Below are 18,363 nucleotides of genomic sequence, written 5' to 3' on the forward strand. Positions count from 1 at the left end.
TTGTTCTTAGGCCTTCTAGCAATTTCTTTGTTTCTTCTGAAAAGGAAAGAGGAGGTACAAATTCCTGTTGGAATCATCATAATATGTGGCTGGGGGTAAGTTGGTAGTTTCCTGTTTGCTTACATGTTTCTATATATACAGCGTTAAACAATAAGACGCTTCCATGGCTGAAAGTATTTTTAAAAGAAAGGGCTTATTAGGCCATTGCTAGCAAAAGGGATTCTAAACTACCAGCTGCCTGGCCAGGTAGGAAAGGCAGCATGTCCATCATCTCGCAGTTTGCAAATGTTTTTATACATTAGGTAAGGGAAAGGGGAAGAAAGATGTAGATGCCGAAACCATTGACATGAGCTACAGGCAAAGGGGTGGGAGAAGGCGAAGCGAGCCAGCTCTGGGATAGTCGCAGATCCACAAAAAGAAACATGCGCGCCTGTGGATCGGCTGTGAGCGCAGTCCAGAAAGCCCACGTGTAAACATTAAAAAGCAGACACTCCGGGAGTCTGATGGGGCCTGGCTGAAAAATAACCTGTGGAAATAGCCACCTGGAAATCCATCCGAAGTTCCAACAGATATACAGGAATGTGAGCAGTCCTTTGTTGCCATTAATAGATGAACAGTTCTGTCTTCTCGCTCTCCATCTACTTTGATTTAATTTAGAACATCTCAGAATATTCTTCTTGTCAATAGTTACTATGCATTCTCTTTCTCTCTAAACCCTGTTATTCCAGAATTCCTGCTCTCCTTGTTGGTGTTCTTTTGATGACTGGAAAACATAATGGAGATAGCATTGACTCAGCCTTCTTTTATGGAAAAGAGCAGGTGAGAAGAGTTTATTGACAGTTCTGTTCTTGAGAACATCTCTTTTTAGCTTGTTCATGTGTTTTGTTATATTTACATTAAAATTAATTTTGAAAATCTATTCCAACTTACCGCATATCACTCTGGTGATCCTGTATCACTTTAAGTCACACCTCAAAATGTGGTAAAGATTTTACGTGTCTAAGTTTGTTTTTAACTGCAGATTTCAAATGTTTGAAATTTATTGAGTCCTCTTAAACACTTATGAATTATGTTTACTCTACTAGAGGAAAGAGTGATTAATTTGAAGTCATTTAGTGAGTTAGCAGTAATAATAAAAGCCAAGTTCTTGACTTTCAATCCTACAATAAATATAAATTTCAGAACAAAAAGTATCTGCGAGAAAGTGTGCTTGAAAAGCTATAGAGAAGGAGACCTGTGAGACCTGCTGAATTGGAAATTCTCCAGGGGGTAGGGCCCATAGATGGATTTTTATAAAAATCTCCTCAAATGACTTTGATTTCCTATGTTTTTTTGTTTTGTTTTGTAATTTTGAATTTTGTTGGGTTGTTGTGATAATAAGTAAGATTATACATATAAAGGACTCAAACTAGTGCTGCCATATAGTTAATACTCAGTAAATATTAGCTATGATTATTTATTTTGGGTATTATTACCATAACAAAGCCTCTAGTTGAAATGTGCTTAAACTATGTATTAAAACAAGCAAAAACTTTGAAGAGAGGGTGTGTAAGCAATTCTTTAAATCACCTGTGGAAGAAACCAGTGGCATGAATGTAGAGTGAAAGAAGCATCTAGAAATCTTACATGATTACAGCAAACTCTAATTTTCTACAAGTAACTTACATCTCTTCCATACTCTTCCTCTTTTTTAAGAGCCACTGTTCTAGAGCATTTAAGCTATGAAGATATTGCATTTTCCATCAAAAAGTACCCTTAACCTATTCTGCTATGATTATCAAGATGGAATTGTAAAAAGTGACTTAATGTCTTTTTGGCAGATGATCACCACATCAGTCACCCTGTTCTGCAGCATTGTGATAGCCAGCATATCACTCATGTGCATGAACCGCACCACCCAAGGAACCTATGAAGGTTTCAGTCAGCCTCAGAACCACAAAGCAGCAGAGCCTGAAAACACTGCTTTTGAGGAGAGTCCAGTGCCAATAAGTGAACCTGAACCTTTTACAAGTTCTATCCCGGAAACAAGTATGATCCTTAAATATAAAGAAACTCTTTATATGCCTGTATAGCATATGTCCTAAATGTTTTGTTTAAGGGAACTTCCTTGAGCTATCTTGAATATCACAGGTATTTGTCATATGAGGAACTTGAATGATCATTGATAATAGAAAGATTGCAAGTTCATTCATTAGATTGTTTATAAATCTTTTGTGAGGATAATCTTTTGTTAAATCCTAAAACTTCCTCAAACCGAAAAGTATTAGAAAAAAGTAACAACTGAAGGAAGGCCCTTTTAGCAAACTAAGCACCTAAATTTGTTAATTTAACAACTTTTATCAGGCAAGCACTATCAATAGAATGCTAAAGGAGGCGTGACTGAAACACGGTTAATAGTATAAGTCAGGAGTTGGCACATTGCAGTCTACAGGCCAAGTCTGGTCAGTCACCTGTTTTGTATGGCCCAAGAGCTAAGAATAGTTTGTACATTTTTTAAGGATTGAAGAAAAATTTTTTAAAGACAACTATTTTATGACACTTGTAAGTTACATGAAATTTAATTTCAGTGTCCATAATGTTTTATTGAAACATAGCCATGCTCATTCATTTATGTGTCTATGACTGCTTTCATGCTCTTTTGGTAGAGTTTAGTCATTGAACAGAGGGAGACCCAGTGGTCTGCAAAATATTTACCATCTGGCTCCTTTATAAAAAATGTTTAGCAATCCTTGGTATAAGCAAAAATATGATCCTAAGTGACTTTGTTAATAAGTGTTAACGTTTGTTGCGGGGTTCGCTTTAATTCATGAAGGGAACTCAGCAGTGAAGTATACATTTTGGATTCATTGGTGCATGTGGAGATTTCACAGGCAAAATATTGTGCTAGGAAGTATAAATGATGTTACATTTTTGCTTAGAGAGTTTGTGGAGTCAAAGGATGACTAATCTTTTTTGGTTTTGGTCTGTTCTGTTTGGCATCTTTGAAGTTATCTATTTCTGTTGTGATTGGGCTCTGTCCTTACATGCTATTTTATCCATGTAGGGTGCTGCTCATGCTCCATGGGAAATGGTGAATTATGCTGCTCATCCATAGAGCCAGAAACAAACATAAGCTCCAGTGGACCGGTGACTCCTTCTTTTGAGAAAAGTAAGTACCTCTGGGCTATGAGGATGGACCTAAGGATCAGAAGTTTCCTTATCTTATGCCTTAAAAGAACTGTATATAGAATTGTTATAAAAACTATACTGTTTAAGAATCTGTGTTCTCCTGTTGGCCAGGTAGCTCAGTTAGTTAGAATGTCATCCTGATATGCCAAGGCTGTGGATTCAATCCCTGATCGGTGCACAAACAAGAATCAACCATTGAATGCATAAATAAGTGGAACAACAAATTGATGTTTCTCTCTCTCTAAAATCAATAAATAAAAATAAAATAAGAATATGCGTTCTCAAATAAGATGGAGGAAAGTGCTAATAGTATAATCATGCATAGATAGAATACTCAATTAAAAAAATAAAGTTCTTATAATGTAGTAATAAGTAGTATTAGACACACACTCACATCAGTTTTTCCAATAAGTTCAACCCAAGTGTTAGTTCCGAGAAGTTTAATTTAAGCACCATTAATTTTTTGGCCTTTTTTCTTGCTTTAATAGCTGAGACTTCCCCCTCTCTCCTTCCTCAGGGCCAGACTAATTAATTAGGGCTTAATTACATTTTGAATCCATATACTTAAAATATACCCTTTTTTATAAAAAGAGAAATCTTTAAAAGTAATAACCTTTTGGCATACAGACTAAGACTGAATCACATTTGTGGTCTGGATTTCAAAGTATTTAAAACAATTATTTATAACATACTATGTGAAGTTACAATTTAGTTGGTTATACTAATTTATAATCAAACTTGAAAGGGAAACCGCAAAAAGTCTCTATAATGAAGCGTACATCAACTGTTGTTGCCAAAGGCATTATGTTTTTATATAACAAATGTAAGAATTATAAGAAATAATGTATGCAAATCACTTAGCAAAGTGAATGGTATACAAAGTAAATGCTCACTAAACATAATAGTAGCTGTAGTAGTTATTATTCAGGCAGGGTTTATATTTGGCTCTCATTTGCTGACTAGAAATGAACACTATATAGAATGGGAGTCATCATAAATGGGCTTCATCTGCTGACACAATTTAGTATCATTCCTAAGTCTAAAATAAAGTCTAAAGGAAATCAAACCATGGACGAATGAGAAATTTTAGAGTTTAATAATATAATTAATTCCTCATCCCCAAAAGCAGGCACAGCACAAAGGCAAAATAAATATTGCAATGTATAAGAAAGGTACTGAAATTTTTTTATACATTTTTAAAATATTTGTACATATTTTAAGGCCAGGTTATTATTATATATACTGTAGAATTTTTCTACATCAATACATACACCAATAATTTTTATTAAAACAGGATCATACTACAGAGAAATTCTGCAGAGATAGTTTGGCAGCCTGCTTTCTTTTTACTTAGCAACATTGCAGACTTTCCCCCATGCCATCAGCTATTATGTTAGACCATGTTTAAAGCTCTGGGAACATATGTCTTTTTCTAAAAAGTGTCCTTAGGAAATAAATTTTTTGTTATCTTGAGTGTAAGAGTCATAAAACTGTGTTTTAGTCATTGACTTTTTGAAACAAGACTGTATGTTAGGCATATATTTTTGTAAAAATATTTTCTCCTGCTTTTGATGCCATATATAGTGGATCTGAGGTAGGGAAACAGAAGTTGCTTGGGAAAGGCCTCTCACCTCTATTTTAGAGTCATGCCTGTGATTTGATTTGGTTCCATGTGTGAATAAAATGTATGATTTTTTTATTTGGTTCCTTAAACATCATTCCTGAGGCAAATTTTAAACTCCTCAATGAAAGGCAAGTGGTAGTAGTAAATTTGGTTTACAGTTAGCCAGATAGAGTATTCATGACCAATATGTAGATTTATTTCAGATGAAACTTGAATTCGTGTGTGTGTGTGTGTGTGTGTGTGTGTGTGTATCCCATTGTTGAACAGTGTAGAAGGGGAGTATTGCATACTACTCCTATTTTTTCAGATAAAAACACCCTACAAGTAGAACTCTCTTGAAACAACATAAGGAGCCTTCCTCAGATTTTATCTAAAATAATATACTGATTCTGAGCTGAATGTGCATATGTGGTGTTTTGCTTAGGAAGTCATTATGAATTTAAAATGCATTCAAATAAAAAGCTCTGATTACAGATTGTTGTATTTACTGTTTTATAGATGATTATTGTGAGAGCCGCTGTAACTCCCAGAGCTGCATATTAGTCCAGGAAGAAGAGCAGTATCTACAGAGTGGAGACCAGCAACTGACTCGACATGTGTTGCTGTGTTTACTCCTCATTATCGGACTGTTTGCTGTAAATGTTTCTTCTCATTTTGTTTTGGAACCACTTCTTTAAGTGTTTGGCAAAGGTTTTATTCAGGCATCTGGGAGAAACTTAGTTCCTACTTCCCAGGGGGGTGGCAGCTAGGCCATCTGAATCCTAATGTTGAGCTAAATGTTTTTGGGGAAAGAAGAATGAATAATTCACATTACTCTGTTGCTTAAATGCTCCAAGACCTATTTTGCTCAGAATCACTCATTCTATACTCTGAACCTAGAATTTGTAAGACGAGGTATCTCTGTGATGTGTGCAGGCCACTTATTCCTAGTGTGTTCCTTGACGGACCTCAGTGGATAAATGCCTATGTGGTCTCTCAGAAGATATTCCTCAGATAAATAACTTTAAAAAATAAGTTTAAATTATGAAAATAACTACTTCATATAATAGATACTTACAAAATAGAGAAAAGAAGAAAAATATCTATCATACTACTGTCTTCTATTTTTTAATACATTTTTCATGGTTCTAATCATACATGCAAATTTATATCCTGCTTTGTCACTATGTCAAGCATTTTCATATTGCTCATAACCATTACTTTAAATGGCTCCTCAATAAACCATAGAGGGGATATGTTATAATTAACTCAACCAATTCCTTATGGATCCTTCCTAGTCTTTTAAAATGCTCTGATAAACATCTCCGTGCAGTCTATTTGTTTATGATAGATTCTTAAAGTTGAGAAACCTGGATCGAAGAGTATAAATATTTCTGTGCCTTTGGATGCATTTTATTGTTTTCCAAAGGAGTAGTATAGGTTTGTAAAGTATTCTCACCAACATTGACTATTATAAATTTTTTAATTTGATAATTTTGTAAGTAAAATATAGTAGTTTATTTTTAAATGCATTTTTTTTTTTTTACTACTAAAGGGTTTTTAAATTGCTTTATGTCCTCTTTTGTGAATTGTCAATTATTTTTATATAATTCTCGGAGATGGTTCAAGTGTAACTTGTCTAAAGGTAGGAAAATGGACCATATAGCCTATGAGGAAACTCTCTTACCCTTTTTACACTGGGATGCTCATTACACAGAATGATATCAGCCAGCACTGTATAAGAACAAAAATCAAAAGAAATGCTGCCAAGAATTGTTGCTTAGTGATGTGATTGTTTCCATTGTGTAGAACTAATTTTAAAATCAGTCCTGTCTTAGACTAGTCGGCAGTCCTGATATATTATGTAAGCTTCTGTATTATGGCTCATGTCTTCTTGCTTCAAATCTGATCAGAATAGATGCTGTTTGAGTGACATCTGTCAAGAGCAGAGGTTGAAACCTCTTGTTCGAAAGACAAAGCCTCTATATTCTCTTGGTGTTTTTCCCATTAGTCTTTTTCTCTCTAATTATTAAGTGACTGTTACGTATTCTAGATAGAGAGAAATGATTAGCTTTTTTCATTTAAAAATACTATTTTCTCCTTCCTTTACAGAATCTTTCTAGTTGTTTATGGTGGCTGTTCAACCAGGAGCCTGGAAGACTGTATGTTGAGTTACAGTTTTTCTGTGCTGTGTTTAACTTTGGCCAGGTATTTATTTACTGAGAACTTCAAGGGGTTTTTGTTTGCCTGGATGGGTTGATTGGGGTGGGGGTCGGGGTGGGGAGCCGGATGTTTTTTTCTTTTAAATCAAAAGGGTTTAGTTTGTTTGCCAGCTGCTGGTATGCATGACAGCTGACAGCTGCTGCCTGCCTCTAGTAGAGATGAATTATTATATTGGTTAAAGTCATCAGAATGCACACTGAGTGTTGTAGTCAGAAATACCAAATCGTTTTTTGCTTTGGTTTTGAGATAAAGAATGGTAATGTAAGCAGCGACAAGATGTTCCAAGCACTTTTTAAACTTTGTTGTGGTCTTAATAAGTTACTTTGGGAAAATGACTTACCTTCTCTAAGCCTTTTGTTTAGCCACTTAAATTGGTTTACATTATTTCATTTACATTTTGATATTTCTTGGACAATAGGTATTTAAATCTTTTCTAAAAATTATAAATTGGTGTATAAGTAAACTTTGGCCAGGTATCAATAGTAGTTACATGCCTTGAGAGGATACAATGCAATACCCATTGTTAAGCATTTTATATTAACTATCTCATTTAAATATCACAATACCTGCAAAGTAGACATTATCTTCCCTAGTTTAAAAATTAGAAACTAAAATTCTATGAAGAGCTAATAAACTAGTGCTGTTGTCTTAATGCCACTATTAAAATGAATATTTAAGGACAAATGGCATTTTGCTTACTGGAAAAATGTCTTTTATGTGCAAATTTCAAAATTTGATCCTGTATCAATCCCTTACTTTTTAATTAGAGAATATTAGTTCCCAGATTGAGTATTGGGTTGAAAAAAGTACTGTTTGAAATTATTAGGTTTACCTATTAAATCTAAAATAATTGGCTATGTGAGTTAGTTAACATTTATCAGTAGATGTCCCTGCAAGTTTTTCCCTAACATTAATTTTTCTAAAAAATAATTTTGAGCTTGTTTCACCATTATTGTGGGAACAAAAATGCCATGTCTAGGTAGACAAGTGACCTCAATCAGTTTATTACAACTAGACATGAGCATCCCAAGGGCTACTTGATGCCCACCTCAGTTTGGGATGCTAAGATCAGATTTTGTACGCAAGAACTATAAAATAACTAGGTGGAAAAAATCACAGCCTCACTCAGCATTTTGCCTTTTTAAAGGCAACTCCAAGCTGAGCCATCCCAGGACTGGGGCTGAGAAAGCTTCACATACATACACAAATGCCAGGAATGTTGTTTGAAATGCTGCCCCCACAGCTATGGCTCAAGTGCTGCAAAGGAGGGAGAGAGATACCACAACCTCTCGCCCTCCACACACCCCCTACATCCCATTTTTCTCTTGGGGATGTATTGAGGTGTTGTAGTCAGATCATTGCCTTCTGGTTATTTATAGTTCGGGGTAAGAACGGTAGGTCCTTCCTATTGCATTCTCCATCCCACCTCCCACCCCCCGCACTAGATTCTTATCCCACTGTGCCTGACAAATGGCAGTTTCCAACCGCCTGGCTCCCTCGTCGCCCTGATCTATTCAGATACTATGGCACTTCTAAATTCTGTAATTTCTGACGTTTTAACAGAAAAATAATAAGGAAATTCTTAAGCACAATGTGAAATATTTTATTTTATTTTTAAAAAGAGAAAAACAAAGACATATAGCCCTAAATGTTTTCGTTTTCGTCAGTAAGCCAACTCGCTCATGTGGTTGCGCAGCACTGGTTTATATCGCCCGTTATAACTAGTAGCACAGATGATTGGAAGGAGGCAGCCAAGGATCATACTTGCCTCCAGGCACTAAATTTTAGAAGGCCTGCCTGTGTGTTCTATTTAAAATGTTGCTTTAATCATACAGGTTTTCTTCCCTAAGCACTAAATTTGGTGGCTTCCATAATTTCTCTGTCTTGAGATTTTATTGTATTCATAAAATCTTTTTTTTCTTCCATAGGGATTTATTTCCTTTGGCATCTTTGGATTAGACAAACATTTAATCATACGACCTTTCAAAAGAAGGTAAATTTATTTGAAAAAAATCTATATCTGTAGATGCCGCCGGTGCGCATGAGGCCTTTTCGTGGCGTCGCAGGGAAAGCACTCCAGGGACGCATGCTTGGGGGACAGGTTCAGCGGCAAGGTTTCCTGTAGAAGCAAAATCAAAGGGCGGTCTGGGGCTCAGCGCCACCCTGCTGTTAAAGAAGTCCAGCCTTGTCTTCATCAAACCCAGAGCGAAGACCAGTGTCCAGAAATTCTGCGCCGTTGCTTCAGCCCGTATCCAAGCGATCCCAGTTCAGCCTGTGCCCGTCGCCCCAGCGCAGCTGCCTGGCCCGGCTCCGCTCAGGCGGGCGTCGCGTCGGCAGCGCTGCGGGTGCGCTGGGCCCGGCTGCGGCCAGGGCCACGCGGCTGCCGTGGGGAGAGGCCCAGCAGACGAGGGGCCCAGTGACAGACAGACAGACAGGGAGGGAGGGAGGGAGCGCTCTCGTTAAGCCGATTGATTATATTACCTTGGGCTTGGGAAGGACTAGGTGCTTTTTTAAGTAACCAATCAACTTCCTACTCTTTCAGGGGTCCTGCTGGTGCGTCTCCCTAACCAATCCATTCCCTAGCTCTTTCAGGGCTCTCCGCCCCTTACCCAATCCGGTCCCTGTCCCAGGCTAGGCTCCGCCCCCTGTGATGCCATCTTGGCTCCTACTGCGCATGCCTCACAGCACAAGCACCTGCCCCCTGGGCAGGCGCCCAGCAGGGTAATTTCTCCTGCTGTTTATTCCTCCTCGAGTAATGACCGCTGACAATGCTTCCTGCCCCTGCCCCTGCCCCTGCCCCTGCCCCTGCCCCTGCCCCTGCCCCTGCCCCTGCCCCTGCCCCTGCCCCTGCCCCTGCCCCTGCCCCTGCCCCTGCCATGCAGTGGTCCCCTGGGGAGCCTCTGAAGGCTGCAGCTTCCTGGCGAAGCAGGCTCAGCGTCCAGTTCAGCTCCCCAGTTGATTAGGCTTCTTAATATCGGACTCCCTTTGCTCCCTTCCTTTATTAATATCTAGCTACCTACCCTGACATAAAGGTAATGACAAAGCCATTCCATTAAGATACTGATATTTTTAAGTCTTTAGTAACTAACTGCTGGGAGACCACAGGAAGGGTAAACAAACACCACAGAAAGGTTATCTGTTGATTTGCATATTTGTTGTAAATAATTGCAGAGAAGATATTAGAACTGTTATCAATTCAACATTGTAATTTGCATTTTAACCAGAAATGATGGATGCTGGCTTCTCTCTGTGCTATTAACTACATAAAGTAAAATCAAACTTGAAAATATAGTTAGCAATGGAATAGGTAATGTGCCCCCAAAGGTTTATATTTGATTACCTTTCTCCTTTGGCAACAGGATTTCTGTATCAAACTAACAATTTATAGAAAACTCAAGTCTTTCTAAATGTTTGAGCTTTCATTAGCTTGGTGAAGAATTGCTTTGAATTCAGATCGGGAATTTATGAAAAATAATGAAGTGGTAATACTCCAACTTGGGGGTGGGAGAAATAGGTGGGGTGGGGGGATTACAAAGCCTTGTACTTCATTTGTCTTCAGTCAGAATTAGTAGAAACTAGAAGTGCTAATGTAATTTCTCCTACTAATAATATAAAAAGTGCCCAGTAATTGGTAACTGTTCCTTCTTATTTCTCCTTCTTTTTCATCATCAACATCATCATTATTATTAAGATGTTAAGTTGCTAGGGTCTTAATCCTGTCATGGGGAAGAAAAGCATAATAGAGAAGTCACTGAGCTTAATTACTAGCTTCATAATGTTGATCAATTAAAATAGTCAACAGATTTATTGTTTGGGCTGCAGAAACAGAACTGTTCTGAACTCCAGATCCCATTATGTGCCTGTTGGGTACTGAAACTGGAAAATGATTAAATGAAATAATTAATCTCTGTCAGTTATTTTTGCATTTCAAACAATAGAATGTAGAATAAGAAACTGCATTTATGGTAGAAACTGAAATGGGTCAAACATGTCTGGAGGGTTTTTTATAAAATGTCCAGAACAATTTTATAAAATACCCCGCCACACCCCACCTCACTACCATCCCATTCTGCTTTGAATAGGAAATCGTATGCAGCCTAAGTATGTTTCTGCTTCAGACACTAATGATGTCTCTCTCAGTGTTGAGGGTGACAGCTTTGGTAAATGACAGCTGTGGAACAGCCATGTTGATGGGGTAATAAGCAGGATGGGTTCTCTCTCGGTGCTTTTCTTTCCTTAAAAACAGCCTCCTTAAATTTTGGTTTTCAGACTTGAATTTCTATGGAATAAAGAAACAACAGAAAACAGGGATTCTCCTGTTCCTGAGGAAATAAAAATGACCTGTCAACAATTTATACATTATCACCGTGACCTCTGTATCCGAAACATAGTCAAAGAAAGAAGGTAAGTATAGGTCCAGATATCATATTTTAGGTGATAATTTTGGTTTGTAACAGGGTAAGTAATGTGGTTGTGACTACATGATTATTCTTTTTAATATCACATATATATGCAAAAGTTAAAATAGCTATGGGTCAGTTTATAGTTTAAGAAACAGCATATATAAGAGCCATTAACACTTTGATTTTTATAATTTAAAATGTATATAACTTTTGATTTCCATATAAAATCTGAAAACTTAAGAAACAACTAAAATGTAGCCAATTATTAACATTCACTTCATGTTGAGCACTAGTGTCTCACAAAACTTTGAGATACATTGGAATTAGGAATTATTTTGTGTTCCCCATCTCCTAGTGGTATGTTATTTCAAATTACTAAAGATATTGTCAAGCAAGTGAAATGAAATTTCTGTCTCTTAATAAATTCTGATTGATATTTACAGTAGCCAAGATATGGAAGCAACCCAAGTGCCCATCAATAAATGAATGGATAAAAAAGTGGTGGTACCTATATATTTATTATTCGGCCATAAAAAAAGAATGAAATTTTAACACTTGCGATAGTCTGGTTGGACCTAGAGGGTGAAATAAGTCAGACAGAGAAAGCCAAATACCATATGATTTTAATTATATTGGAATCTAAAGAACAAAATAAAATAAAGGCAGACTCATAGATGCAGAGAACAGACTGATAGTTGTCAGAGGTGAGGGTGATTGGGGGACTGGGTAAAAAAGGTGAAGGAATTAAGAAATACAAATTGGCAGTTACAAAAAAGTCACAGGGATATAAAGTACAACATAGAGAATATATTCAGTAATATTGTAATAACCATGTATGGTGCCAGGTGGGTATTGAAATATTGGGGCAATCACTTTGTAAAGTATACGATCGTCTAACCACTATGCTGTACACTTGAAACTAATATAATATTGAATGTAAACTTTAATTGAAAAATAAAAAGGCTTTCCTTTTTAAAAAGCAGTTTTAGTTTCACAGCAAAACTAAAAGTACAAAGATACCCCCCAAAAAGAATTAGACTAAAAATTTTTCATTCTCATCTAATTTCAGAATTCTCTTTTGCAGAATGTAAAATAATTTTTTAGCGTTTGCACCACAGTTTAAATTAGCATTTGGAGGACAACAAAAACCACTCTTGACCTTGATCTGAGCTTTCCAGTGTAGCCACTAAGCCACTTGTGGCTATTGAGCTCTTGAAACGTGCCTTGTGTGATGGAGTAATTGCATATCTCCTTTCAGTGCTTACTTTTAATAAACTTAAACTGAAAACTGGGGGGGAAAATGAATTCTGCTGCTTATTTTTTACCTCAAGTACTAACCTTCAGTCTGTGATATAATATGTATTCTTCTAGTCCTCAAGATACAGAGTATGCAGCAGGAAATCAAAAAACAAATGTTACCAAGATTTTCAGTTGTCATAAAAGAAAAAAACACACCAAACCATAAAGAACCAAATACTTTTATGCCTATAACTGAAAATTTATGAAAATTACCATTTAGGATGATTGACTTCCATGTTATTATGCCACTGTATCTTATAATAACCAGAAGGTAGCCTGGTAAAGCTAGTGGAAAGGGGGCTCACTGGGGGGGACTAATACTAGAACTCAACTCCTAGATATGCCACTTATCAGCTGTGTGACACTGGGCAAGTTCATGTCTCCAAATCTTAGTTTTTCTCTTCTTTAAAATAGATGCTGGGTCTCTGGGTTGTTGAAGTTAGACGACAAAACCCATATGATGGCCTAGTCCAGTTTCTGGAAATGGTAAACTATGAATAAAAGTTAGTGTCCCACCCTGAAAGGGCCAAATACAATTATATCAAAAAACAGCTTTTTAAAATCACAAAAGGGAGCTCCCAGTCAGCTCCATCAGGCCCACTGTGGTTGCCAAGCATCAGGAAGCACAGCTCTCGCCGGCGGCGGGGCTGCCGGGCGGCCTCGGTCCCAGGTGGCGCGCGGGCGCTGGCTGGTGGCGGCACTGCCCTGCAGCCTGCACAGCAGCACACTGCTGCCTCTCGGGGCAGTTCCGTGAGCTGCGGTTGTAGCTGCCTGGCAGTCAGTCATCAGGAAGCAAATATTATTTAGAGAAGATGTTGTGCTATAAATTAAAAACCAGCAAGCAGGAAGGCTCAGGTTGTAATATTCAGGGTTCTGTTGAAAGTGATGTTTGTAGTTACAAAGCATAAGTTATCTTATTAGTAAGTAAAATACTGATGTTAACATGTTGTGATTTTATGTACTTGAGAACATTTTTCATGTATATTAACCTCTTTTCTAATTTTTACATGAAAATCTGATGTATATTCATTTGTGGTTAAATGTTTTAAAATTTTTGTCACCTATTTTTCATTTCATCTTGATTTTCACCCACTATTTCCTACTGCCAAGCACTTTGGGTTTTACAGGTTGACTGATGCTTCTGAACAGATTCATGCTGCCTATTGCATATTTGTATGAAAATGTACAGAATTCATTTGGGGTTTTTTTTCCACTTCTCTTTCCCTTGTTTATTTGTTTATACTTGAGGCACCCCACATTTGCGTTAGGAAGAAAACTTAAATAATCAAGTAGATTCATAATCAAAGTACATTTTAAATACCTTAGATTTGTAATAAGACAGATCTCACTTATTCTTCCCTCACTTCCTAGTGCAGCAAATTGCTGACGTATCATCAGTAAGATTGTCTCGGCTGCTAAGGGCAAGAAGAAAGGCTATTCATGGGCACTGTGATAAGCAGAAAACATAAAGTTTGATTTGAGTAGTTTAGTTAAAATTGTCCTTCTTAAGAGCTTGTAAAAAGTATCATTTAATGTTCCTGAGACAGATTACTTATAACTACGAATACAATTTACAAAATATATAATGTTCAGCTGCCTACAGAATGTATCTGATCATAGGAAGCCCTCTACTATAAAAAGAATATTTCTTTGTAGATGAGTTTACATTACGTGAGTGGGATTTTTGGTTTAAGCACTTCTGTTTTCACAGGGGTTATTGGCATAGTTCTTTGTCTCCAGTGGGTCTTTCTAGGGTCAGGTGAGTTAGACCCTTTATATTCACAACAGTTCATTCCTGCCACACTTTTAATTATCATGCTGTCCCTCCCTGTCTCCTATTTTTCCTTGCTTGTCCTCTATCATGCAGTGCTGATACCAGATTTACAGGACATATGGGTGAATCATTCCTTTGACATACAGGTGTGGTGCAAAGACTTCTGCTGGGACCTTCTGTGGCTGTGACCTGGTGAACTGGCTAATTGAAGTTGGCCTCGCCTCCGACCGTGGTGAAGCTGTGATATATGGAGATAGACTGGTGCAGGGGGGAGTCATCCAACATATCACCAATGACTATGAATTTCGGGATGAGTACTTGTTTTACAGATTTCTTCAAAAGAGTCCTGAACAGAGTCCTCCTGCTATTGATGCAACCACTCCACAGCAGGAAAGATATAAAGAAATTGAACACTCATCCCTGTCTCCTAAGACCTAAATTATGAAGGAGAACCCCACATGAAGTCATATTCTAGCCCCAGATCTGTTACTTAGCTGTGTGACCTTGGGCAAATCACAACCTCTCTGACCCTCAGGTGCTTCTTCTGTAAAATTTGATGTGTTCCCACCCCTTGCTAACATTCTGTGATTTTATGTGTAAGTAAAACACACAGGAAACTGACTTAGGAAAAATAAAATAGTAAGTTAAAGTTCTGAATCAATATAATAATTACTAATTGTTAAATAATTATTTAAAACTAATTATGCCAACATTTTAAAACATTGCTTCCTGCAGTTGTTTGCTGTATTTCAAAATCAGCATCCAATTTACTATTCCTTTAAATTGCCAAATTTGGCAGGTATATTGACAGTAGGAAATGGACCTTAAATTATGACAACTTTGAACTTCTTGATAGCACCTCCTAAAAAAGAATTTTACTTATTTGAATAAGAGGCATTCTTATTCTTTTTCCCCATTTCCTTGACAAATAGTACTCACTGAAAACTGGGAACGCTATTTTTAAGGTTCATCTTTTCTTGCTTTGCTATTGAAAGTACTAATCTGTGCCATTAGGAGGGGAGTAAGAACTTCCATTAATCTTACCATCTACAAAATCCACCAACAGAAGTATAGTTTAATCTTTAACTTTTGTGCTAAAAATAATTTGGGCAGATTCATTTAAATTTTATCAACAAAATTACTGCCATGTGATGTATTACTTCTGGTGTTTGCACAAAGCATCACCATGCAGAAGGATAATCCTATTACCTTACTCCTTGCAGTTAAAAAGAAGAAAAAACTATGTACTTCAAGCCAGGATTTTCAAATTCTAAGCCTAACACCCTACTCTTACATTTAAAATTTAGTCTTCTTTGTGTCCATGTATAAAAATGAATAAATTTGAAAATTACTAAATGTTACCCTCAGATAGGCTTTATGTTCTTCAGTAAATGAAAGAGAGATCTATCCCCATGACCTTTGAGCCTCTACTTACTGACAGTTTTGGTTTAACTTATTTAAAACATGTTTTAAATATTTATTTATCTCATACTTTTAGTGTCTCATACAGAAAAGCCATTTAGAGAATAATTTATAGAGTTAAGTCATTTAATATGTAATTTTTTAAAACCTGCATGGAAGCTAATGTATTTAACAAGTACAGGCATACCTTGGAGATACTGTGGGTTTGGTTCCAAACCACTACAATAAAGAAAATACCATAGTAAAGTGAGTCACACAAAATTTTGGTTTCCCTCTGTATATAAAAATTATGTTTACCCTATATTATAGTCTGTTAAGTATGCAATATCATTATGTCTGAAAAACAATGCACATATCTTAATTAAAAAATACTTTATTGCACCCTGGCTGGTGTGGTTCAGTTGGTTGGGTGTCAGGAACAGCCTGAGAAATGAACAAACCTGAGGTCGAGAGGTGGGAATGAAAGAGACAAAGTTATGGGATCAGGAGGACTGTCCTTGACAAGGCACAGCCCCAAATGGCTTCAATGCCTTTTTTATATAATAAGTGACAATTGATAATGAGGTGAGCCTGATACAAAGCAGTTCCTTCAACACTCTTTCAGAGTAAACATCCTGCTTCCTGCGTGAGCCCAGACCTTGGTATTTCCTTATCTCGGATAGCAAACCCCCTCAAGGGAACTTCAGACCCTCAGGTGATGTGGACCATGTCCAGACACATCACCGGCTCCTAACAGTTGGGCATCATCCTGTGCACTGAAAGGTTGCAGGTTCGATCCCCAGGAGGGGACATGCAGGAGGCAGCCAATCAATGTATCACTTTCACATGGATGTTTCTCTCTCTCTCTCTCCCCCCCCCCTTCTCTAAAGTCAGTAACATCTTAAAAAAAAAAAAATTACTGCTATGAAATGCTAACCATTATCTGAGCCTTCAGCCAGTCATAAACTTTTCGCTGGTGGAGGCTCTTACCTTCAATTTGTAAAAAACTCAGTATTTGTGAAGTGCAATAAAGCGATGCTCAGTAAAACAAGGTATGCCTGTAAATTATACTTTAGTGTGTAGTATTAACCTATACCCATTTTAAATTATGATTAGACAATGGGGATTTTTTTAGAAGAACTGTCTTGCTGCAGAACTTTTTTTTTTTTTAATATGACCACAATGTAACTCTCAGAATGCTCAGGAAATAGCATAAAACCTCATTGTTGTGCCAGGAGACTTTTATAGCCACAGCAATAGAGATATTAATTCACATGCATGCAGGCAACTCAAACTCAAGTGGAGAATTCGTTGTGTTTGTGAACAAGTCATACTATACATGTTCTGTTATTTGCACGAAGGGAATCAGCAGCATCTTTTCCATGGGAGACATTAAAAGAAAAAAAAGAAAACGGGGTCAAAATGATCTGCAGTTTCTGAAAATGAAGACTTTTAAGAGATGTTTTTAGGATTAAGGATATGCTAATTTTATTAAATGAAAATATTTGTAACTTTTACTCTGTCACTGACAAAGCAAGTTTCTCAATAAAATATCTATTTTAACTTGCATTGCCAATGTCTTTTCTTTGAGTAATCTGAATAATGCAGAAGCCATCATCAAGGTCTTTTCTATAAGTTTTTAATGTTTTCTTAAAGGGTCTCCTGAGATTGTTCTATTCTTTGTGACCCGTGGGACCTATACACAGGGCCTTGCTCCGCTGTGCACTCAGTAAACACTTTTTATTTACTCAATTTGAAATTAGGGTCCTTTTCACATATTTCATAATTTTTAATATGCAGGGTCACAGCTGATACAATTTTGATAAAAATCTGCCACTTGTGTACTAATCTTCAGCATGATCATTATTTTCTTTGTTCTCAGTGAGCAGTTCCATGACTAGCTTGTGCTTAAACATCCATGTTTTTAAAATAAGGTAAAGTGTGCTTGGCATTTTCAGAATAGTGATTAATGATTAGTAAGTTTCTAAAAGCAAGAAAAATGTGAAACTATTATTTAGCATGTTTGTTTTCTATGCAGCAGAATATAGCTCTTAGGTTTTGTCCCTTCAAATTTCACATTATGTAAAATACTATATTAATTTAGACACTGGACATAGGTAGGCAAGTGATGAATGGTGGTTGGAAACACAGTTCATGATCAGAAATGTTATCACCATTCTTCAGGAAAAGATAGAATGATAATTTTCTACAAGTGGTATGATAAAAGCCTGAAGTAATTAATTAAAAAGAGAAAACGTTCACTCTGTAGAACCTGTTTCTGGCAAATTTTTTAAGTAGGCACTAAATTTATGAAATCCTAGCCCTGCATACTTATTTCTAAGGCAAAATTTTTGGTTGAAGATTAATATATAAATTAATGCTTTCATCAAAGATCAAACTAGCTTTCTCTAAGTTACTCAGTTTATTAGATTATTTCCTTGATTTATTACATAATTGTAAATAATAAACATCATTTAAGGGAAGACCCCCCA

The 18,363-nt window shown here is 36.8% G+C and overlaps 1 protein-coding gene across 3 annotated transcripts in view; it reads left to right on the plus strand.

The window, feature by feature from the left end:
* Positions 1 to 18,363, plus strand: part of GPR155 (G protein-coupled receptor 155) — a 49,614-nt gene that overhangs the window by 21,672 nt on the left and 9,579 nt on the right. The window contains exons 9-17 of one of the 3 annotated variants that reach the window (XM_081142610.1): positions 11 to 95; positions 729 to 819; positions 1,821 to 2,028; positions 3,044 to 3,148; positions 5,291 to 5,427; positions 6,884 to 6,979; positions 8,923 to 8,987; positions 11,264 to 11,398; positions 14,564 to 17,439. In XM_081142610.1, coding sequence (XP_080998736.1) covers positions 11 to 95; positions 729 to 819; positions 1,821 to 2,028; positions 3,044 to 3,148; positions 5,291 to 5,427; positions 6,884 to 6,979; positions 8,923 to 8,987; positions 11,264 to 11,398; positions 14,564 to 14,609 — 968 coding nt within the window. In that variant the 3' untranslated portion in view covers positions 14,610 to 17,439. Of the gene's footprint in view, positions 1 to 10; positions 96 to 728; positions 820 to 1,820; positions 2,029 to 3,043; positions 3,149 to 5,290; positions 5,428 to 6,883; positions 6,980 to 8,922; positions 8,988 to 11,263; positions 11,429 to 14,563; positions 17,440 to 18,363 lie in introns of those variants that run through there. The other 2 variants (XM_081142609.1, XM_081142611.1) reach the window with 2 other exon arrangements.

This window comes from Miniopterus schreibersii (genome assembly GCF_964146895.1).
Source record: "Miniopterus schreibersii genome assembly, chromosome: 7".
NCBI classification, from domain to species: Eukaryota; Metazoa; Chordata; class Mammalia; order Chiroptera; family Miniopteridae; genus Miniopterus; species Miniopterus schreibersii.